The 24,713-nt window shown below is 47.5% G+C and overlaps 1 protein-coding gene across 1 annotated transcript in view; it reads right to left on the reverse strand.

Moving 5' to 3' along the window:
- The window catches only part of LOC128719714 (zinc finger protein 395), an 85,035-nt gene that overhangs the window by 16,038 nt on the left and 44,284 nt on the right, over window positions 1–24,713 (reverse strand). Inside the window, exons 3-4 of the mRNA XM_053813343.1 lie at window positions 13,919–14,055; window positions 13,596–13,852 (exon numbers count right to left, since the gene is read on the reverse strand). Coding sequence (XP_053669318.1) covers window positions 13,596–13,852; window positions 13,919–14,055 — 394 coding nt within the window. The remainder of the gene's footprint in view (window positions 1–13,595; window positions 13,853–13,918; window positions 14,056–24,713) is intronic.

Here is a 24,713-nt window from a genome sequence, read left to right on the forward strand (position 1 = left end):
ACTGATGATCACGCCCGGTGTTCGACGACGGGCGACGGCTCGCGCCGCCGTACGTTTCGCGGCTTGATCGTGCTCTCTATTTTATTCTGTTTTCGTTCCATTCCTTTCCAACGATTCCATCCCGGTGCCGCGGCGTCGGCCTGGTGCCTTGGGGTAAAGGACGCCCGGCCACGATCCGAAGGGCGATGGCTTCTTCGGCGCGGTCGGATGTTGAACCCTGAGTCACGAGAAGATCGTTCACTCCAACAGCCGGCACCCACACCCACACTCACACACACACACACCCATAGCCATCCACCTCCAGCTTCAAGGAGATAGTTGAAGATCGCTGTTTTGGATTTGTTTCCCGTTTTTCCTTTACTTAGTTTTGCTAAACATCTTCGCCATGAAAGCGTCGGCCAGTTTTGTGCTGCTTTGGCCGAAATTATCTGTCTCTTCCTTTTATCACGCCGGTTCATCGGTGCACTGCCTTTTCGCCTTCGAAGATGATTCTCCTTCATCCCTCTCTTCCTACCCTCCGCCCTTCCCATCCCTTAACCGTAATTTCACCAAAAAGTTGAAGATTTTTATGTTAAAGATGGTTTCGTGTGTACGTAAACACGCCAATACCCCTCGAGGTTCCCCCGAGTTCCCGAGCGTACAAAATGCCGGCCGGCGTCATCAACCGATTAGTTGCGCAGACATGTACCTTTCACGCATACAGCCACACCGGCTGGAGAAGTATTCTTAAAAAAAAGCACACACACACACACAAAACTCACCGAAGGTCGTACAGGGTTTGAGTTCGCTTTTCGTTTCCCTCGATGTTATGATAACGAGCAACGGTGCGGTGTATTGCTCCCCGGCCAGCAACAGATGGTTAGCAGTTTTTAAACTACCGGTTTTTATTTTTCAGTCCCAGATTGCGCTGCAGAGTTCGCAGAGGGGTTTTCACCGGTGTAGAACAATAAATTTCTGCCCAACTATAGCGACATGGTTGCGAACGAAATTTAATATAACTCAAGCATCGGAAAAGTGTTTGTGATATTGTTCTTTAAAAAAAACAGGGCGAAGAATGGAACAAGCACTGTGTCCGAAAAGGTGTGTACGATCGTTGGGTTCCCCATCTTTACGACCATTTGTGCAAGCGTGATTAATCATTCTTAACATCGCGACGCCATTTTGAGGAGGAGGGGGGGGCTTGGTGTACCCGCACCTGTGAGGTAAAAGACCGTTCATTCGGTTTAACACAAAATCGGCAACCGGGTTCGACGGTTCGAATGCTAGATGTCACCGCTTCAGTGTTTGGCCCAGGTGTCTATGACCTCACCGCGTTGACCCTCCATCGTGGTCAAGTCATTGGCGTCAATCGGCAAATATAAAAAAAACGCATGGCTACCACATACCAATTTCCCCCCATTCCCCTGCCAATCGGCTGGACCATTGTTTCTCCGTGGGGAGGTCAGTGTACTCAGGGTAGCGAAACAAAACACAAACTCGGGCACATAAAACCCACGTGCATGGCCAACGCGACCTTACCGCTTGCACCTGTGTGATGCGTCGTTGCAGTTCATTCCTTTTTGTCTCCCTTTTCTTTTATTGTGTGTGTGCGTTTTTTTTGTCGAACATAACAACACATTACATTGCTATTACATCCACTAAATATTTCGCTTTTAATATTACCAGACCGGATCACCATCGGAGAGTGGAGACCGCTCTGTACACAACTTTACATGAAAGGGCACACAAATTGGCCATGTTTCAGGCCGGTTGTGCGCTGGAAGCAATCCAGTAACTGGTGTCTATTATTATCATCACAGCCAACCACAACCGCCAGCGTCGGACGCGGGAAGTGTGGCCATTGTAATATTGATGGGGCAAAAATTATGCCGTCGTCCTCGGGTTGCAATCGGTTTCACCGTACGGCTGGTCAGTTCCCGGTGTTTCGCGCTATTCCATGTTTCCAGGAATGTTTGCCACCGTGTCCCGCCGCCCTACACCAGCGTCAGCTCGAGCGCTTGTTGCACGCGATCTTCTGCCTTCGCGCCGGCAATGGCGCTCCGTACGCTAGATGTAGTACCCTCGATATGGTTGGGCACTACTACCACAACCACCGAAAGTACGTACGCTCAACCTACGGAAGATGCAGCCTTCGCCTTCCCAAGGGGTGGGTTGAGAGTTGCATGCTTGCATCATCTTTTCCCTCCTCCCCTTTACCGCACGACATGCTGTCACCTTCGCTTCTGCCCCCATCGAACGCTCGGAGGACAAGGACCTCAAAACGGCACCTTTGCCCATCTTTATCGTGCCGGGGCACACGTACAAGTGGAGGCAAAATTACACACATTACACCGAACGGGTCCTCAATATGGATCGCTGCGCATCATGTATTTATGAGTCGCCCCTGGGAAGGGGGTACTGGTGGACCCGGGCCCAAAGAAGGATCCGAGGGTGGGTACGGTACGGCAGGGAAGCGAGCAGCTAAATCGTGCGTGATTTTCATAGGAAGAGTCCGGTTCCGACTCTTCGTCCGCTGCTAATCAAAACCAAATCGCGTGGCGTCATGCATATGCGAACATTTACCACCCACACCCTGCCCTTCTGCACCCCACTGGGTGCAGGGTGTATGAAAGAGTAAGAGGCAAACAAAGAACAGTACAGTGCCGAAGACACCGTCCAATAAAGGAGTTTTGGTAGGCAAATCAACTCAATATTGACACATGTAAGCCGATTTTTTTTTCCTAAAGAAATCAAACATGCACCGAACATGGAACTCTACCCGCCCGCAGAGCGAAGGCCCCGCTTGGGACCCCGGCACCCCATCCATCGATCAGCAAAGTAGGCCGGCGTCAGGTCGTCCGAATCCGAAGCAAAACAGCAGCGGCTCGCGCCCGCAGTCGTGCAACTTAACTAGATTTCCGTGCTGGGCTGCAATTACACGCCCCAGTACCGCCCCCCCCCCGCCTCTCCCCCTCACCCTACACCACACCAACTCCATTTGTGCAGCGAGCAAAAACAGCTAACGCCGGTGCAACTAATGCACTGTGATGGAGGAAAGCCTCGCCCGGAACCCGGGGGTGGCCACGGAGATTCGTCCATTTTCCACCCGCCTGCTTCTATTTGCCTGTTTTCGTGTTACTGTTTCTTCTTCGGGTGTTTTTCTTTTGGTGTTTGTTATTGTGCTTTTCTTTATCCCTCATCGATCCGTTACTCGCGATGCACTTGCACCGCGCGGGAGGAGTTCCATAACCCTTCTTTGTTTCTTGGCCAGTTGCATCAGGGTTAGGGGGGGAGTTCAGGGCGATGTGTGTATGTGAGGGGTGCATTTTCCCTGGAAAGTGATTATTTCCACCTTCCACCGTTCCCCTCTGCACCTCCCACCCGCAGGTTGTCGACTGGTTTTAGCGCGGCTGTACCGGTCCGGTGCTAAAAAAAAACCCCGGCCGCAGATTGCCGTTCGCCGTTCCATTCTGCTCGCTTTCAAATGTCGATGATCTTCGCCACAGCACTTGTTATTTATTACCGTTTCCTTTCATGCCGACACCCCACCCCACACCAGGCAACTCCACCAATACCGGTCGGACCCTTTGAGTGCGGGCTACCACTTACAGGCGTCGGTTTGCCATCTACACACAGCGGTTGATACTTTTCCTGGAAGTGCAAGACTTCTATGTGTGTCAACGGACGCAGCGCATCGGTCGCGAGTGTAGGTCGTGCGACGCACCAAACCCATGAGAAATTCCAACTGTCCAATCATTTATGAGATCGTTACCGAGATTGGGACGACATCGCGGCGCGGCAAAACGATCGATGACCGATTTGCTGATAATTTGAATATAATAAGCCGAACGATGGTATTTACGCGGACGGGCAATCGTCTTCGGATTGTTGCTTGCCGAATGATATGTTTTGTCGGGGAAAAAAGCGTTGTTTACTGTGAGGCAAAACTCAACAAATAATTAAATCGACCATTAAAAATTGGTTCTCCTACAGGGTGTTCCAACAAATGCAGGGTCCAACAACAGGGTGTCTGTAAAATATTTTGTTGCAAACGTCCATGAAAGGAGATTTATGAAACATTCGCTTTACAAAAGGCCAATTATTGCAAGGCGAGTAGTACAACCTTACGCCAGCAAGCTTTTACGCAAAGTGTACATTTAGTGTCGCAAATGCAAATGTAAAATAAGTGGCTCATTGAAAGTCACCTACGCAGTGCTTCGATAACCAGACAAACAAAAAAAACACATCATAAACATTCACCTATTTCAGCTAGTGGAAACAACAACAAAGTGCACTCGCATGCTCCAAATTCCCCCTTTATCGAACAATAATTTACACAGCGTCGGCAACAAATGGCTTTGGTGACTAGGCATGAATGTGTTCTGCATGGAAAATGCACGTACTGCAATCGTAAATGGCCACCTACTGCTTTTGGATAACGATAAAGCAAAAAGTGAAAGCCAATGCGGCAGTAAACGAAGGTTTCACCGTTTGTTTTTTGTTTCTTTTAGTGAGGTGCAATAAAAGTCCTGGCTCACCGGTGGATAATTACGTATGCAATGGATTGCGATAACGTTGAGGAAGGATGTAGAGTGTGGTCTATAATTGAATTGTGCAGTTGCTGTTGGTTTTAAAATTATTGTAAGTCGTTTATAACCTATTATTTCAAAACTTTAAGGTTCATTTGGCGGTTTACCAGTTGCTCAAATAGAGAAATAGTTGCACATTCCATGATCATTATTTCACTTAATAGCAATTAGCGTTACATAAAGTGGGGTTTCCTCATGGTCTCGTTCCACGGCGTTCGGTTTTACACACCGCAGGTAGTGGGTTCGACTCCTTATCTTGGTTTCTGTGCAGTCTTTTTTTCTGTCAAACAACGCATGAAAAATGTCTAGAATTTGTGAATAAAATGCTTTTATTGGCATAACTTTAGATGAACAAGTGTCCTATAAATTGCTTTGGTGTGTGGAGTAACAATGCATAGCTAGACTTTTCCTAATATACAATTTTTTTTAATTCCATCCAATCGAGTTTATTTGATTAGGTTGGAATTCAATCTATACATGCAACGTTAAAGATTAAATGCAGAAAAAAGAAGAAAGAAGAACTTCATAATTTTATGGTTAAGCAATGTTGAACGTAGTCCATTTGGTTGATTGATTGAAGTTTATGTTGGATCAGTTTCGTGAACAAATAAATATATTTACTTTGCGATCAATAAACTCTGCTAGTCACGAAAACCAGGGTTTTTTTTCCACACCAATTCCAACCCCCAACCGAGCTGCGCCAACTGTGTGCGTTTGTTAAATGCACATTTTTTTTATAGTGCAAAACTGCACACGCTCCGCTAGTGTCGGACCCAAAACCCGCACTAGTTGTGTGCGCGGTAATTCAAGGTGGGAAAAGCAAGACAAAACCGAAAATTTTCCCTGACCTTGCCCATCGTCCGACCGACGAATGAAGGTCAAACACGTGCCGAGTTGGAACGGTTTTCGGTTTTCCCGCGCTCCGCCGCCGAAAAACCGCTCGCTAACCGTGCCCATTCCGGAACGCTGCTTCTGCGGACTTGTTGGTTTGCGATGCAGCTTCATGGCTACCGGATGATGGAGAGAGAGGAAAAAAAACAACGCGTTGGCAGAATAACCCACACTGCCAACAGAACGCAGCCACAATTGATGGTGGAGCAGCGGCTGCAACTGTTTCGCATGCGCACACTCGCATGAGCACGATGCAGCCTTTTGCAGTGTGCACCGAATGCACCGACATGTCCAATTACCGCGCTACTAGGCTAGCCATCGCAAGGGAGCACTATTGGTGATACACAAATTTTGCCTAAAAAAAATACGGAATATGAAAGCTTTGCTTAGAACACAACGTCCATCGCGTCAAACATTAGACTTTAAGTTCAAATGCATTTCACACCCCTATTTACCCTTCGACCATTCTTCGATGAGCGGATTTCTTGAAATTATTCCGGGCTTTCCATTCCTATCACGTTGCTGCTATTTTGATTTGAGCATTTGGCGATTTTGGTTTCAATTTGCCTTACGTCTTCTACCAACATTGAACCTCAAACTGGTGCCAGAACCGTTGGGGACACGTAGCAAGAATGTTAAAATCACGGCTCCATTGCAGACAGTTCAACTGCTGGGTGGTCTTCAATAAATGGAGGCCAAACATAAAAATCGATAGAGCAAAGTATTTTGTTTCGGTTTCAGGAAATCATTAGTCGCCGAAATACATTGCGAACCCAGTTCGCGTCGTAGCATCGTGCAGCGACTGCATTCAGGCTGCCGGCCCAGCCCGGTGTGACTGGCGAGCATCGATCGATGAGCGTGCGAAACCGTCCCATCCAGCGATAATCAGACGAGATTCAACGGCATTGGTTGGGAATGAATGAAATAAATTTAAAGCGCGCTTAAGGAGAGCGGAACGAGAATGGAATGGGCAGGTGGGACCAGAGCACAAACACACGGCGGTGAATAGCGCATAAAGATGGCTCGGAAGCGGAAAATGGCTGTGGCTTGCAACCCTCCCCCACCCCCCCCCACCCCCATACTCCCTTGGGTCGTCAATTCCATAACGGTAGAATGAAAACGTGAGACAAAAACAGAAATGCTGCGAGAGAGCGAGAGAGATCCACAACGAAAGGAAAAAAAACGATGCTAGAAACTGCAATGAAGGTCAAACACGCGCGCTGATTTTTTATATGCTCGTTTGAAAGCAAACCGTTTCGATAGAGGGTCTTTTTGTACTTTTAATTATTTCTGCCTCTCCAAAAACACAGTACGGGGCGTCGGCTTGTTCCATGCTACTGCTTTTTTTTTTGAGCCCACCAACGGATTAAGCCGCAGCGGGGGCAGAGCTTTCGACCCGCGAGTCACTCGGGCCTCGAAACTAAATATTCCATCCCATTCCATCATCACGCGACACCCTTTAGTACATGGTCACGGACGGGCTTTTTTGTTTGTTGGGACTACCTTGGAATCAGCTGCGGCACGTGCGACAACTGACAAATTATCCACGACGTATGGTGGTTTTATGGCTTCATGGATGAAGTATATTTATAATTGCACTCCCAGCTTTACTTTTGTGCGTGTGTCGGAAAGAATATTAAGCATGGGAAATATGCAAAAAACAGTTTCAGACATGTTTGCTTATGTGTGTCACATAAAATAGATTAAGGCGTGATATGTTTAAGAATGTAAAACAATTCACAAGAAGTTTGAACCTTACTCGTTTATAAAGGTAGCGTTCAAAATAATAGTTATTACTCTGGTACATCAAGAGACAAGCGAGAAAAAAATGATTGAAATACAAGTATAAGTATTGTTTGGAAATGCTTCTTCGATTTGCAATAAAACGGTAAATAAATAAACTAAAATAGAATGTGACAAAGATGCGCCACAGCCATCAATCGACGACGAATCGTGCTGTTAGCAAGGTGAACAGACAGCAAAGCTTACGTTGCGTTCTCGGCTCGTCCAAGGCAAGCTTTTTTTCACGTTCAAGTTCAAGTTCATTTTCGCGTAGCGTTCCATTTCGCACACGATGCACACCGTGATCCGATTTTCCGGCACTATCGATCCATTTTGCACAGTGCACTTTGCATTCCGGGCGGTTTTCTCCTTTGCACTCGCACGCGTTGCTTGCTATCTTACTTTCGTTTGCGCTATAACATACGCAAATGACGTGAAGGATTATGTCCCGTTTTGTCGTACGGTTTTTTTTCCGCCCGGGTACGAGCGGCTGTAGCTAAAATCAGCATTTTGCACACTTGTGCATCCTAATCCCTGCCAATGCACACACTTGCACAAACGCAACGCGGTGCAAAGTCGAGCCGCTTCGAGAATGGTGTCGGCAGATAGTTTTGCTTCGAGCTTCACACGTTGCTTCGCACCGGTTTTTCTTCGCTTGCTGCCACATCCATCACGAAGCTCTCCCGGAAAAGTCGAACCTGAAACATTAGCTCGATGCTCTCGGTGTGGCTTCTTCGAACGGATACTACTTCCTTTTGTGCCGCTCCGTACGTTTGACGATGAAAATTGCAATAGTATCCTGTCCAGTGAAAAGGAAAAGCTTCCAGCCGGAAGACATCCTAGCTGCACCGGGCCGCTCATTTCACACAAGGGTGCAGTGCAAATCAAGGTCATCTTGGCGAAGGGGTTCCCCGTTCTTTGCTCTCTGCGTTCGGTGCAGTTGCAATAAGTCGCACCCGGTACTGTCGGCGCAATGGTGGCAAGAGCAAGAGCAAAAGCAAAGCGCACCGTGCGGGAACGATCATAAGGCGTTCGGTACTGTACTTGACAGTGGGAAAATCGATTGCATGTGGCCGTGTTTTGGGAAGGAAGGCAAAAGAATAAGCCGAATAAGCGAAAGAAAAAGCAAATAAAAAACATCAACCTGATGTGTGTGTTGGCATGTTCGTTTTGAACATTGGCAAGCCTGGCAACAACAAATAACCTCTCACTCACTCTCTCTCGCACTCTCCTCTACTAATTGACCTCGATTGTTGAGGAAATGGCTGGTTTTCCCATTCTTGCTCGCACGGTGATTTTTGTGCGAACGGGTAGGAGAATTTTCAAGTTCAACCCCCCCACCCTTCCGGAATTCCGATGCACGTACATGCATAAAGCACACCTTGATTTAATGCATTCCGTTGTTACTCACGCGCATTATTTGGAGTTCTTTTCTTTATTTTTGTTGGAACTCTGAAAGAAAATTGTTTTTCTCCAGCAATCTTAAACCAGTGAAGGAAACCTCTCACTTCACAGATTTGTAGTGAGTTGGACCAAACAAAAAGAATACACACCCAGAAGCGCTCTTTAGTCACGGACTACAACACCATCTGGCAACGTGTCCTCGGTATGGTTTTGTTGAAGTCATGCACAAATGTATGAAACAATAATAGCAAATAGCCGTACAACACATGCACAACCGCTCACAAGGGGTGGCTTTTTTTTACTCACCGTTCCAGGGTGGCAAAGGTTGAACAAAACAAAAAAAAAAACACGAAACAATACCGGCAAAAAACACACACTTCAAGGCAACTTAAATGAGCCGGCAGTGTGGCCTCGCAACGGTTGAAGCCGGGCAACGTGACGGGAGTTGGAGAGCTGGGCGCGGTGCAGCGATGGCACGTGTCATGTGATGGTAGTGGTAAGATGCAGCTTTTGCGCACTGTGCTGCAGTTGCGATGTGTGCCAACCGGCTAACCGACACCCACACGCACACACATGCAAACACCTTCCAGAGATGTTTGGCACGGGTCGGGCAGGTTCGAGGGAACATAGGGAACACGCATTTCAGAATGCACTCGAACCAGATGCATGCAACCGCCCCAACACTCCCAATGCATCCAATTTAGATACTGCCGCTAGATGGAGTGCCGAGATCGGGGCCCTAGCGATAGTGAGCACCGGTGCGAGCAAGCGGGACAAACCTTGTGTCACACCAAAGGGGGTTAGGCAAAACCGGGAAACCGGGGCAGGCGAAGTGACTTTAAAATAGCTCCATCACTGCCCTGTGGGGAGTAGTACCGGGCATTCGTAATAAATAACGACTAATGCTGGAGCGGGCTAGCAGCAAGTGCAGGCCCGTTTATGCAATCCTCCATCATCTCGCATGATGCTGCACCAACCGTGGTCTAATCATTGTGTGACCTAGTGGTCGTAGGATTGCGTCGCCATCAGGGGACAACAAACAAGACCAAAAATCCAATGTCACGATTTTATTTATTCGACGTAGAACAATAACTGGAGCGAACTGCATCCCGACCGGCAATGACATCCTGGAAGAAAAAACAAAAACCGAGCGAGCCAACACACCAATCGACACGTGCCCGGAATGGAACCTGGGGGTTGGCGTCATGGTATATGTTTGAGAGCAACTCTCAGTGTTAAATCCAATGTGGAGCACTGGAAAGGCACACGCGAAGTTGCGACTGCATCGTGCGTTGTTTATTGAGTGCGAGATGAGATAATCCTGGCACACGCCATCGGCCGTGTGCGACATCAATGTCGCTGGCCAGCTTTGGGCGGAGAGCGAACAGAACCCGTCATGAAACCGTTGCGTAAACAGTTTCGATTCTCTTGAGTGTGTTTTAGTGGTCGAAGCATGTCATGGCTTGGGGTTTCTTTCCCTACTCAGCTGATGCAAAGGCAAAGCCGTGTGAAGAGACGGATGAATCTTCGTTTCGAAGCGGTGCTGATAAGAGTTGCAGTGACAAACGCACCGAACGAAGGATGATGCACCGTAGCCATAACAACGATCCAGATGCATCAGATCGGATGTGTGAAGATCACGACCACGATCGATCGTTCGGTAAACAATCTCGTTCGGCTCAGTGCCGCATCAGTTCACCGGCAGGGCTTTATTCTTTTGCTTTCGTTGAATTATAACGCAAGCAACGAATTGGAAGGTTGAGAAGTCGAATAGAGAAAAAAAGCCTTCAGAGTGTAATTGAATTTAATTTGAAGCAATGACGTGGTGGAAAATGCACTCGGGTTGAAAAATCCTCATTAACATCCAGGAAGCATTGTGCATCATGGTTCAATCAACTAGCGCCCGTATCACCTTCGCACGCTGTTTGAGGTGCGTTATAAATCCATCAAAAAAAAAAAACCCCTCAACCAAACATCGAGCAAAGCTCACCCAACTCGTCGACATTGACGGCTAAGTCAAGTTCATTCCAAAGCAGGTTCAAAATTGCAAATGCTGTGAGATTGGCAAGATGTGTTGCTTTTTTTTTATTCGTTTGCCTCGTTCCACGCATTCGAACCAATATCGGAAAAGGAAAACTGGTCATAAAACTGTTGAGTCGAATGCATTTATTACACACGACAACACTGCGGTAAAACTCGCGGCTATCCTCTGCACGAGGTGTTTTTTTTTTGTTGCTGTCCCTCTATTCCTTCCCATTAAGCTTGCAGCCGAAGATGCCACACTGACCTTGTCGATTGGCAAGAAAGAGGTAATAAAATCGCACACACAACCATCGGCAATAAAGAAGAAAAAAAAATCTATCACGATCCTTCCGCCAAAGCTTGACGGTTCCATGTCTGGGCGCAGTACGTCAGCGCGCATCAGACATCATTAAAACCGTTTCGCCACGGTCGCAAACACACATGCAGAGCGGATCAATCGTTTGCAGCCCCCGGTGACACCCGGTAAAGATACCACCTCACCATTATGGGCCGTGCGTCATGGGTTGTGTTTGCATGCGAATGGCAGCAGTTTGGCGGATGCAGATCGGCAGGAAATCTATTGCCACCGGGTGTGTGTGTGTGTGTCTGCCGGATACCGCGGGACAGGACGCATTGAAATTGCGGGATGTTAGAAGGGTAGGAAGAGGGGAAGCAGGGAACTTGTTGCCCCATCAACCCCCTCTTGAGTGGTGCAGCTCACTTTTCAAGGTGAGCGTATTTTTCCCCCCGCCGTTCGAGCATTAGATTCAAGCTGCATTTGTGTGCAGGGACGCACACAGGAACGATTTATGATCATGTGGGAAGGGTGAAGAAGAGGTGCGGAATGGGTCGGAAAACAAAAATATACTCAAAATTGAATAAACCTACTCATCAGCGGGCAGCAGTTCTGTACGTTGCACATTATGCGCATGAGGTGCAAAAAATAGCTACACTACGAACCTACACTATTGCAACCGTGGAGTGTGGTTGAAGCGAAGAATTGCAACAAATAACAAACAAAATGCTTGAAACGATGTTCAAAAGTGAAGCAAATATTGGAAAGCGCAGCTTGCATAAAGCAAGGCTCGCATTTTTAGACGCAACAGTCGAATAGTTTGGGTGTTTTTCACAGCTTATCGCTCGTAAAAGAAGGAAGCTTTATGCAACAAAGGAAGGAGTTATGGTAAATATATGCACAGCACACCTTAAACGTACCGCCACCGGTACGGACATCTTCCAAACAGGACGTGAGAAAATGAGCAAATCAGTGGCACAGTAGACTGATATCGCTGCTACTATCGGCGCACTGTTATGAATTATTTACTACACCACCTGTCACTTGCCGTCAAGTAGGAATGCAACCGTAGATAAAACGGTTTAATTAAGTTTGTGTGTGTGTGTTTTTTTTTACTTCAATTTATCACAATTAAAAAAAAAGACTTTGTGTGCAAATGGAGGTTCCCGAACGGATGCGGTGAACATGTTGATTTTCGTTGTTTTTTCTTTCTTTTCTTTTGCTATTCGCTCCCCCTAATGGCCGATGGTCGCGTAACCGTCCGACACGTGCAATATCGTTGCAATGCTTTCAGTTCTATGGCATCCGCCAGGGAGCACCGTCGGCGAGGGTAAACACGAGCTTCAAGGGCAACACACCAGCGGCACGCTCTCAGCTGAGCTGTGCCCACTCATTACAACAACGGTGCACAACGGCAACGGTGACAAAAAAAAGGGAGCTACTGTAAAAGAATGAAAAACAACAGCAATAAACCTTCCAGACGGGGCAGCTTAAAGGGTTGGAACGCTCCACATGAGCTCTCCAGAACGAATGCCATAACATTTACCACACATGGAGGGGGGGGGGGGGGGGGGGCTAACTAGGCGATATGCAAAGCCCGGCTGTTTGTGTAAGCGACACATCCACCCCCCCTGCACACTCAGCTGATCGTTGACGAGCTGAGCAAATGAACTTGAGGTTTTATGTCCTCAGCTAAAGGCCGATGCACACGTGCCGCGAATCCGGTGCTCTCACCTTTCCATCACCTGTTTTCGGGAAGCGGTGGGGTGAAGCCAAGATTACGCGCCGTGGAGATGTGCATTGTCGGGTAGAAAACACATCCACAGGTACGATTTGGTGAAGCTGTGAGTACACGGTGTGTATAAACCTTGACCTCGTCACAGTCAACTTTACTGGGTAACAAAACTAAGCATACTGCAGGCTTAACGATCACTTCTGGCACGGAGTATCTTCCGACACTCAATGCCGTGCGTCTTGGTGGATGTTAAAAACATCGGCTGCATGTCAATCACAGCTGTCAAAATGGTTCGCTCATGCACGCGTATGCGCGTTCCCGCAGGCATCTTGCCGGCGGATCGTCTCCCCCAACACGGCAATCGATCAGCGATATTATGACATACAACTGCACTCTTCTCTCTCGCTCTCTACCTTCGCACATTAGTACGTACACGTGCCGTTTGGTGCATCTGTTCGCACAGCTAGCGAACGGGTTGTGATTGTTACGCCACCGCAAAATGTGCTGTGGTCGAAAAACAACCGTTGCGTTTCCCGGCACTAATTGGTAGGGAAGGTTACTGAGCACTGAGGTGATGTGTCCGTTGCCGAGATATTCAGCTGATTGCCACCCGGAATGGAAGGTGAACATATGCTCCCTACCAAACCATTTTACCTACGGGACACCTGATCACCTCTACACGACCTTTTTTTTCCCCGCAATCGGCTCCGTTGACGATTATGACACCCGAGACTGGCTGGCAGGGTTGGCTTAATGGTGAAGTTTTTTTTTTGACCTGGTCGGCAATGTCACCAGCACTCGCACGTGCACGAGAAGTCGCGTGTCCGAACGAAAGATCGCACCGAAATGCGGTATTGCCCCACACCCGCAATAAAGGAATAAATTTGGCCAAACTTACCCGACGCTTCCTCGGCATGTCCTCCATGCCGATGCCCTCATCCGACGTGGACAGGGAGGTGGTGCGCGCCCCCCGGCCCGGACCGCCCGCCGCCTGGTGACGGCCATTGTGATGATGATGGTGATGGTTCAGCTCGTGCTGGTAGTGGTGCGTCGGTGGTGTGGAATGTCCATCCTCGCTCAGCGGCGGCGAAGTCGATCCGGTACTCCAGCTGGTGGTGCTGCTGCCCGAACTGGTGCCAAGAATTGTTTCGTAACCTGATGTAAGAGAGGATGCGTTAGAGTGGAGGGTCTCGGGACGGATTTCGCAGTGCGGGTACCAACCGTGCACGGATGAGTTCGGCGAGCAGGACAGGCTCATAAGTACCAGTGCGGCGTTACATTCGTCCATCGGATCGTCGTCGTTAATACTGTAGTACTCTCGATCGTCCTGCGAGTACGAGGGCCGTCGTTTGCGAGATCTGTTGGCAGACGTGCCCGAAACAAAGGAGAAAAACGAGACAAAGCGATCATTAGTTTGTGGGTTGGTGCGGGATACTGTGTGCAACAGAGCTGCACAAACGTAGAGGGTGGCATGGAAAAAAATAACAGCTGCAAAACACCAGCTCCTCCAGCGCGAAACCTTATGGGTTCTCCACAAGGCGGAACCCTACAAAGTTGGAAGTAAGTATGGCTTCGATCGTTTGCTTGCGAGATACCTGTTGGGGACGCAATGGTCACGTAATGCAGTAGGAATATCACAGCCATATGCACCGAACGCTTTATCAACTTTATTTATGATAGCAGCTCTTATTTTTCGAAGAAAATGTTAAACCCTCGTAAAGCTCGATTCTTAAAATCTAGGCCACATTTGACAGGGGCAAAGAATTTGACAGTGCGCTGCTTAATCGCGTACGGTGTACACCTACAGGGTATCGGGTCGCCCGAATGGATGGTTGTTTGTTTCGGTTTCGGTAGCAGCACACTTGCACCGTGAACTGCAGCAGCAGTATATAGACGCATAAACCTGACAGTGTCGTGTGTTTTGTTTTTTGTTTTTTTTTTGTTGGGTCGTATCATCTGTTTTGTACCACTCATTCTCACAAAAATGGAAAGAAACAGCAAACACCGTGTGTCTCAGGAATGGTCGCGTACTATGCAAGAAAAAGTCGAGGAAGAGGTTACTCCAACAACAACCACGCAGACGAAAACAGCCGACCGGGTTCAATGTATTATCGGTCAATCAACCTATTTCGGTGTGCGGATTTTTGTTTTTTTTTTGTTTGTTGCTGCTGATACCTTGGTCTACTGCACCAGACTGCAAGCCCACCGCACCGCGTATCTCGAATGCTGCCGGGAGAGTATCACCGCATTCGTTGTTTTTGCCCTCGGAGGCTCGCAACATTTGCCAAAAAGGAAAACAATAAAAGACAACCCCTCGTACAGACGCGGCGTACAGGTTGCGCGTTGATAACCACTAACGTCGTCGACGAATTCGAACCGTAGTAATGTGGTGGTAGTGGGCTGTTAAAAAAAAACACAGCAAGATCTTGAAATAAACACATCCAACTGTGCGCGGTCCACATTTTCGATTTAAGCTAGATCAAGTTCAAAGCTAGTGCAATCGGATAATGACCGGTAGATAAGAGAAAGCTGCATTGGGCAGCAAAAACATCATTAAACGCAAAAGCACCCCACCCACCAATCATTGCACCCGTGCCGCACACAATGCAACAATGCGCTCTTATCGTCGCTAGATTCCACCACCGTGTCGCATGTGCCTATCGAATGGGCGGTGGAGGGAGGGAGGGATCCCTCTGTGTGAAGCATGGCGTTGCGTAGTATGCGGAGGTGCGAGAGTAACAAGCCAGAAAATTGCAACCACCCCTTATCAGCGCACCCCAAAGCGCAACCCCAAAGCGAAACTGCAAGCTGCAACAGGCTTGGCCGCACGGAACTCTCTTTCTCTCTCGCGTTTGGCAGTATATCGCGGTTAACTTTTCGTACTCCATTTTTTTTTTGTTATTGTTTTCTTATTTAATATTATCTTGCTCGGTTTCTTGGTCCGGGTGGCCTTCGCGTTGCGCACCGAACAAAGGGAGAGGGTGGCGATAATGTCCAGTCACCAACCATTGGCGGTCACCGCCGATCAATGATGGTGGAGCCCGGAATGGAGAAGTCGTTGGCCGCGAATCCATAACATTACCGTTCCCGTTCGCGACCATTGCAGCGCTCCATGCAGGCCACGGCATGGGCGGAGGGCTTTGTCCGAGGAGTTGTTGCTGAGTTGGTGCCACTGTTACCGTGGTCAGTATTTGCGTCAAGGGAAGTTTTCTTTTCTGATTTTTTTTTGTTCACGAGATTTGGGTTTACTGCCCACTGATAGCGGATTTCTCTCTCTCTCTCTCTCTCTCTCTCTCTCTCTGTCTTTCTCTCTTTCCCTCTTTTCGCATGTCCGAACATGTAACCATGACCGCTAATTTGACCGAGGCTATCTGCTTCGGCGATCGAGCCCCGTCGACTTTTGTCGTCATTCCGCGATGCACAGTGCATCGAAGATAATGGACATGACGGCCGAACGATGGCGGTGTGCAGTTGAATGTTTTTATTTCTTATTATCCAAAGCCATGGAAACGGTCACTTCAATAATATGGGTACATTTCAACCGTCCTCTAAAACGCTATAAATTTCATCACTCCTGTATGCCTTTGTTATATTAAATGACGATTTCCTTACCGTGCTTCTTTGTGACGATCGGGTAATCCCGTGAACATGCTTCAAGAAAGCAATCATTGTGCAAACGTCATCATGGCATGTACGGATATACGTACAGGAATGACGATGCAAAGGGAATTTCTTATTGCGTGTACCGTTTGCCATTGTAATGATTGCAAGAAACATACCAACTCTTTCCATCCATCAATCAATGGTAAGCGAGGGGGAAAAACAAGTGTTTCTAATTATGAGCAAAACGCAACATGTATCTTGAACAGCTCATTTCAATAGCTGATCTTAGCACAGTGATGCATTGTGGAATTGCCAGAAACATTGTGGGATGAAACCTTAATGCTTACAGTGCTCTAAGCACGTCCTGACCTAAGCTAATGTGACACAGAAGCATATTGAGCATGTATTACTAAAACGCTGACCAACATCCCAGACATCATTGTGTGATGTTCTTGGTAGCTAGCTCCAGACAGAAGGCAATCATCGAAACATCGAATTTCATCACCTCGAACGGCGTCTCGCACGTTGATTGAAGATGGTATTCGAGCACACCACCTCTACTCACGCTGAAAGTCCTTGGGCAACGGGTAAAGTATAAGGTGGGTAGAATCGTTTTCAGAAATCGTTGAATCTTACGAAACGTAAACGCTACCCAACCATCGACCTTTCGCTTCATCGTCACCGATGAAACGTGGGCAATCAGTGGAGAATGGGAAATGGTGGGTCGAATTGTCGGCAAACATTTCACTGGGGTCTCGCGAGATTCGGTTGAGGTAGGTTGGTTGACCGACTCCAGACACGCAGCTGCTGACGACCTGACGGGGTCCCCATCGTTTGCCGTTCTTAATACCCTCGAAAATCAATGATGGTATCAACGAAAAAAAAAAAAAACAAAAGAACGACCCGAACGACAACCATCTCCAAATACAGCGTGCAGCAGCCAGTTTTTGTGTCAACAAAAATCCTGCAGCTCATTAAAACATACCGTGCCCACGGTGGAGATTCGCGGGAGGCGAGTAAACGACCTCCAGAAAATCGAGACCGAACCCCGGGGATATTGCATTTAACGATGTCAATGGTTGGCGCTCTGGCTGAGGAGTTCATCGTCACCGTGGTGAGTGTGGCACTATCGAATATTATAGCGTCTTTCACTGTCTTTTCTGACGTGCAGTACCGAACCCCCAATTCGTGTTGCCGTGCAACCGTAAAGGATGGGGTAGCTTTTGCGATAATGCAACCGTTGTCTCGCAATCTCACATTCCCCCGAAACAGCAGGACGGGAATATTTCTCTTCTCCTCTTCTGCGCTTCTCCGAATTTGAGTGGAAGAACTATCGAGATTGCGTTACGTCTCGGGTGGCGATGGTTACAAAACTCCCTTGATTGCTTGTAATAAGGTTAATCGAAGTGAAGCCCCGGCTTCTAAATATTTGGGATGTGACAGCAACGGTGGGAAATCTAGGCCACCAGACAGGTTGAACAGACCCACAAATTCTATTGCCCCGTGGCTGCCGCTGGTGGTGCTTGCAGCTTAAAGCAACATCTATACCGCCCCTGTTCAGACATTCCGTCTTGGTGGCCCGCCCGAACAGTGGTCCCCACGTCCCGCTCACCGAATTCAAGCACAGTCTCGGTCGCTGTTTGACGATGGTAGTAATATTTTATTATCTTCCAGTTTCACTCGGCGTGAGCTCAACATGGGAAACAAAACCCCGCCGCGTGCGTCTCGGACGGTTGCACAAAATTCAGCATCAAAGCTGCAAGAAAACAAGAAAACACACTTTTGGAAGACAACCTTCAAATACCAAATGCAGCACCGCTACCCTCCCAGCTTTTCGTCCCATCCATTTCCATCCACCTCTATACGCCACCAAACTAGCGTAAAGTGGTGGCGACTGGTTGCGTCCGATGGTGGAAAAGTGCACCGCTACCATGCGGTAAATCTAATGCATCTGTGTAACCAAGCGCTCGATACAAAAGCTAACGAAAAACCGGGCGAAAATTCCAACCGATCGAACCATGAACGCAACGAGTAGCAAGAGCGAAAGAAGAATCTGCAACACGGACGGAACGCAATTTAAACCTACCGAAACCGGAGCTGCAGACTATGCAATCGGTGTTCGGGGTGCGTTTCTTCTTGCTGGTTTGGGTTTGGTGCTTCACCCGGCACACTGACGATTGGGCTTGACTGACGTTGAGCTCTTTCGTGATCGCATCTCACCTTCAGCTGACCTTTTTTCCAAAAAAAAAAAAAACGCTGCAAAGTTGCACGCAGAAGCGCAGCCCCGGGGTCCACGTCAATTTCGCGGTCTTCTTGCAGGCTTTGGTTTTTCGGTTGTTTCGTGAAACGTTCTGGTTGGTAAGTTTTTATTCTGAGAGTTTTATTTGCGCTCTTTGCGGTAGATGCGTGTAACGTAGAATGCGGACAAAGCACAAAGGATACCGCTCCGTACCGAGATGAGCACGGTGACACAGTGTCGCAGTATGCCGACCGCAATACAGGTTCGGTTGGGGCTTAGGCTACCCGTCTGGCGGACCATTTAATGGGCCATCTTTGCTGGTAATTGAACACCGATTAGAAGAGACCCGAAGGGATTAAGGGGGAAGAGTGCGCGAGACGGTGAAATTTGGAGGTGTGCTTCAATTGGGGTGTGAAGTTGGCATTTACACACAAAAAACAGAGTCAGTTACAGGTTTCATCACACACGAAAGTGATCCCCAGCATGCCGGGATTCGGGAGCTCAGGTGTCTTGGGAAGGTATTAGACCAAAAAGAACAATTTCTAACAAAAAACAAAAATTAATTCCAACTGTCGGCACGGTGGGTATTTTCTGATAAGAAATAAGCATGAAAGAAACGTAAGAAAATTGCAGCACTCAATAAGGCTTTTGAGGCCTAATAAGTTCCTTGAAGTTAATTTGGATGAGGTAACTGTGTCACAATTCGCAGAAAACCCTAAAATATGCTAAACCTGAAAGTGTCTGCTAAGACCTACCAATCGACAATTAATTAGGTGCCAAAATAATAACAACTAGAGGTAGAGACAACTGGAAATCGTTCAAAATAATAAAAATGCCATCGATGGGCAAATTGCAACACTGCCACAAAAATCAAACTTATATCGCAAATTGTTTCCAAGAACAAACCTATCAGACAAACAAGCAAAAACTCCAAAAAACGCACCCGTTTTTGAGTCGCACCATTTCTTGTGCACGCAATTCGTTCATCTATCCCTCTCTCTGTTCTGGGGTTTGTTTGTTTTTTTTATTGTTTTCAAACACCCCGCAACTTTGGGGCTTCATTTTTTTCCACCATACGGTGACAAAATCATTTTTCCGATGTAAATTGAGCCTTTGTCCTACCGTAATGGGCCAGACCGGCCGTCTACGATGCACAGAAGTGACAGGCGAAAAAAAAGCGATCAATACAGACGGTCGTATGTGTTACAACAGGTTCCATCTCAAAACGAGATCGTGTTCCGGTCGTTGGTTGGTAAACAAAGGAATTTAAGCTACCGTCGCTAGCGTGCGAGTAGAACGGTTTGCAATTAGTTATGCGAAAGACATTAAACACATTACATCTCACAAACTAATGCAAAATATTTCACCTTCATCGCTCGTTTGGAAAACATAACCACAAATAAACAAACAAATTGAGCATGCCCCTACTGGGAGACAATGCGTCTCAGCAGCTGTTTGAAGAAAGTTTGATATGCACAGCACATGTTTGGGTGCACACGCTGGCCGCGAACGTTGGCACACACTTACTAGCGACCGTGGCAGCCACCACACGTGGAATACAGTTCCTTTCGGTAACCTTCCGGCGAAAAAAGGACATTTTTACGAACGGCAAAGAAAAGAAAGACCAGACAGTCTGTCGCTTGGGTCCGACCAAAAAAAAAAACAAAAATACTACAATCCAATCTCCAACACAACAACCGGCCATAATTCGATCCGTGCGCTGTGCGGTGTCTTCGTTCACCATTCGCCCGTCCCACCATCCCCACTAACCCCGTCTGTCACCTGTCTGGTGCCATTTTTCCGCATTAGCCAACGGGCCACAATTCGCATTCGACCTTCAGTGAATGACAAACTCATCCAAAGGTCATGGACATTTTCCATAGGTGGCGCAAGCTTTTCGTCGGTGCCCCCAAAATTCGATCCTTTTTTGTCCATTTGCAACCCAACTCGCTCGCACCACTCACTCGCTCTTCTTGCTCGTTGAACATTTTTCGAACAAGGGCGTATCGAGACAGCACTGGTTTCGCACCGGAGCAGGGTGTATGTGAGTGCTGGTAGACTTGGGTGGCTTTGGGAAATTATGACCTGCTCCACCCAGCTATCGGAAAACTCACCCCGCCGCGTTCGGGCGAGCGATCGTGCGGCGAGCCAGACGGAATGGGCGAAGGACCGACGCCCGCCAGACGCATCGGGGAGGATAAATTTAACCTACGCCAACAGAAAATCACGTCCCATTGCTTCGGTCTTGGGTTGATCGGTCGGTAAACTACGTCTGGCGTGGCTTGCCGGCTGTCTGCGAAGTAAGCGTAGCCGTAGTGAGCTTGCCTGCCGAAGAAAGCGCCGTATCGAGTGAAGTGGCACTGTTGGCAAAAATTAACACAAAAACTTTCCGCAACAAAAAACCACAAAACGGTTTCGAGCGTTCCAGTACACGCGAAACTGCAAACAGCTGGTACGGTTTTGGTGGTTTTTTTTTTTGGTAAAAGTAACGATTTTCGGGTGATGATTGGCACTAGGGTTTGTTAATTTACTTTTTCTTCCACCCCGTGTCCGGATTTGGGGTGGAAATGAGTGGAGGAAAATCGTGTCGTTGAGATTCTTCCGATGAAATGCTGTTTGTGCTGACTCAGAGACAGCATCCCGCATGTCGCAGATGAACACGAATGTTGTGCAGGTTAGGGTACAGGTGCCATAAAAATTGATTGCAATTTAGTAGAGCACATTTTGGGGCAAAACTTTCTGCTCATCATCAATAGGGCTTTCTGCTAGAAAGCTATCTGGCAGAATGGAATGGCATCGGCGCGATGTGTGATGAGAAAAACCACACGTGAGAGAGAGCTACTAATGAGAACCTTAAGCGAGGGTAAGCGAGAGTTAAAAAGAAGTCGATAAATAAACATCGTATGATGGATATCATAAAAAAATCGTCTGACTCTTGACCATGGTCAACATAGGCAAGTAGACCAAACAAGTATCGAAAGAAGCTATGTCGGAGACTATGGAACGATAGTTGAGGTAATGTAGAAGCTTTTCTCCCACGGTGTCTTACTAATTTGGATATTAATTTAAACAAAGCGCAGACAAATAGCGGTAATAACAATTTATTAAGTAAACACTTTCTTCCTTTCCCTCATTAGCAAACCATTGGAGACGGTCCGGCCAAAACCTTGGCATCGTTTCAAAGTAATGGCCCAAGGTAATAGGACCACTTTTGGGCAAAAACCTTTTTTCTTCCCCCGGTTCCGCACCATTATTCATCACCTGACCTAGTCACAGATATTCCAAAACGTTAACTTCATCGTGGCGTGTCTGAAGGATTTCTGCCATGCTGCGTGGCCATATTGGCGTGTGGGTGATATCGGCTTCTGTGTGCTGAGCGTTAGGGCGTACTCATTAAGCTCAATTAACATCCCAGATAAAAGAACTTCACCATACGGACTAAAAACGAAGCAAATGGGTAAGGATTGCACGCAACAAAACACGGCAACGGAATGTCGATGTGCGCCATATTCAATGTCTCTGTTTTGAATTGGTTTGTGGAAGGAGGAAAAGTAGCATAATTAGAGACAAAACAAATACTTGCGTGATGAAGTCATCGCTTACTTTCATCGGCAAAAGTGACGCAAAATTTGGAGAATGGTGCCGAACAACACAGAAAAACTGCAGCGATGACTCACAAGACGCTTGGATTATTACATCATGTATTTCTCATGCATTTCCGTGACGGTTCAGACTTTCAAATAAATCAGACCTAGTAGAATCGTTTATTTATTTTCTTTGATGAATTTACTCGACTTTATATGTTTTGAGCTATTTTTTAGCTGAAAGATGAAACTTAACAATTGCTTTCTCTATAATATTTAATTCGAGATTGGTAAGCAAATTCGAATAAACCTACATCTTCAAAACTCTTTAAAGTAACTTGCGCCGAATCGATTACATCAGTGCCGTTAAATTGACAGACACAAAATTGAGCTCAAAACCGAGTGTCCGTTCGAGAAAATCATTACCATCCCGGTACGTTTCGCTTTCTCCCTCGTCGACATTCGGCCAACACGGTCCACACTCTCACTGAAATCTTTTGCCTCGCCATACGAAAACAAGGCGTGGTGACATATTTCTCCACATTCCTGCACGCTCTTCCCGTTCCCTTCGCGGTGCATTGTTCGACGAAAGGAACGTCGCCACGATGGCTGCTAATTTGGCACCAATACCACCAATCATATGGTGGCCAACCGATGTTTTCACCCCCACCCCACCCCCCAGCCAAACGGCCCGTGCAAACAGTCGGCAACCGCGGAAGCGGGTCAGTTGGAGAAACGCAACGTGAAAAACCGCTCGACCGTCCCCGTGAAAAGTGAAGTATGCCAAAAGCCCCGTTAGCCAAAAATGTACCGACCAGGCGAAACAGAGCAAGCCGGCGCACCTCATCGCGGTATCTGGTTTGGTAAAATTTGCCAAGAAAAATGGGTTTAAGCGCAAGTGAGCCCGGCGGTAGGAGAGTAAAAGGAAAATCCTAAAGACGGCAGGTCACGGAGCAAAAAAAAAACACCCCACCACCAACCCCAACGGGGCGAAAGCAACTGCACAAATGGGGATGCAAGAAAAAAACCCCCAAAATGAAACGAAAAGAAAAACAAAAAACAAACACCCAAAAATTCGCAACACTTCTTGCGCATCGGTTTTTTGGCGTGGTATTAAATCACCCAGCAGCGAAGGAAACGCCGACAACGGCCGAAAACGGAGGAAAAAGAACCCTTGGTAACAACAACTGCGGCATCAGGGTACGGTCCGATCGCGACCCGACGATCGACGCAATGTTTGCAAACCTGCTTCATTCTTGCCCTGTTTGCAAGCGCGCGCGCGCGTGTGTGTGTGTTTTCGCGTGCAAAATATATGTTCGCCAAAAATGCCCTGACCTTGGGCAAGTTTCGTTTTCTTTCGCCGTAACTGCGCATCGTCAGCGCTAGGAAGGGGCATACGGAGAAGGGAGGGGGGGGGGGGGGGAGGTAAAAAAAAGGCCAGCGAATCGCAAATTATTGCGGTCGGCGCGCTTTCCACACTCACTCTCATTCGCCATTTTCTCCTTCCCTCCACCCCTATCGACCCCCTTCCCTTCATCAAACCCTTTTTTTGGCTTCTTGTTTTTCTGTTGCGTTTTCATTTCCTTTTTTTGTGTTGTTGCTGCCAACCCCGTCTGTCAACGTTTCGGCATGATCGTGCTCGCGCAAATATAAACCACACGCACACGATCGTCAATCCCTTCATCAGCTGGGCCCCGCTTGTAAACAGCTTGAAAGAAAGAAAGGAAGCAACAACAACACAACACAAAAAAAAAACAGATGATCGCGCTGTTCGGCAAACCGGTGCGGGATGAAAATTTCGCAAATGAGCGAGTGCGCGAGTGTGCGCGAGCGTTGTGTATCTCAGGGCACGGTGCGTATCTCTTTATTTTCCACCCCTTTTGCGTGTTTGTTTTCCTTCCCTTTTGCTACCAGTGTTTAATTTTAGTGAAAATTCACAACCACCGTGATTCAAGGGTTTAATTTCTATGCCAGCTTTCGGCGCAAATATGTTAAACTTTGCGTAAGTTTAATGCATTTTGATGCCTTAAAAACATTTAGCTTGACTCGACTAAAGCAAAAAAAAACGGTAAATCGTGGCCACTTGTTCGCTTGCATTAAATAAATGCCCAAGCATATTTTATTCGCGTGTAATGAGGACATGCAACGAGTGCAACAAAGTCCACGAAGACAAAAGTGGGACATTGGCAAAAAAAAACGAGTGAAATGCAACGGTGTAGTGTTTGTTTCGGGTCGGTTTAGAAGAGATGAACTGCGAGATCTTCGCATCCAATGCGCAACGAGCGCGTAACGATCGTCCAGTTTGCATCGGAAAGCAGAAGCTTAAGCCGGATGCGCATGGTGGACCGAAGGGGTGGTTCACATTTGCTGCACTTTTCATTACGCCGGCCGGTGCACGTTAGCTATATTGCATTGGCAAAATATTTGCACGAACTCAACACACACGGTGAGTCATCGCCATTGCGGAGGGTAAATATACGTCGTCAGTTAAACACCCGGTAAGTTGCCGGTTACGGCAATTTAAATCATTCACTTCGCCATTATGGATGGGTGCCCTTCAACGGAGCTATAAAGCGGGAACACTCGCAAC

Source organism: Anopheles marshallii, chromosome 2 (genome assembly GCF_943734725.1).
Source record: "Anopheles marshallii chromosome 2, idAnoMarsDA_429_01, whole genome shotgun sequence".
NCBI lineage: Eukaryota > Metazoa > Arthropoda > Insecta > Diptera > Culicidae > Anopheles > Anopheles marshallii.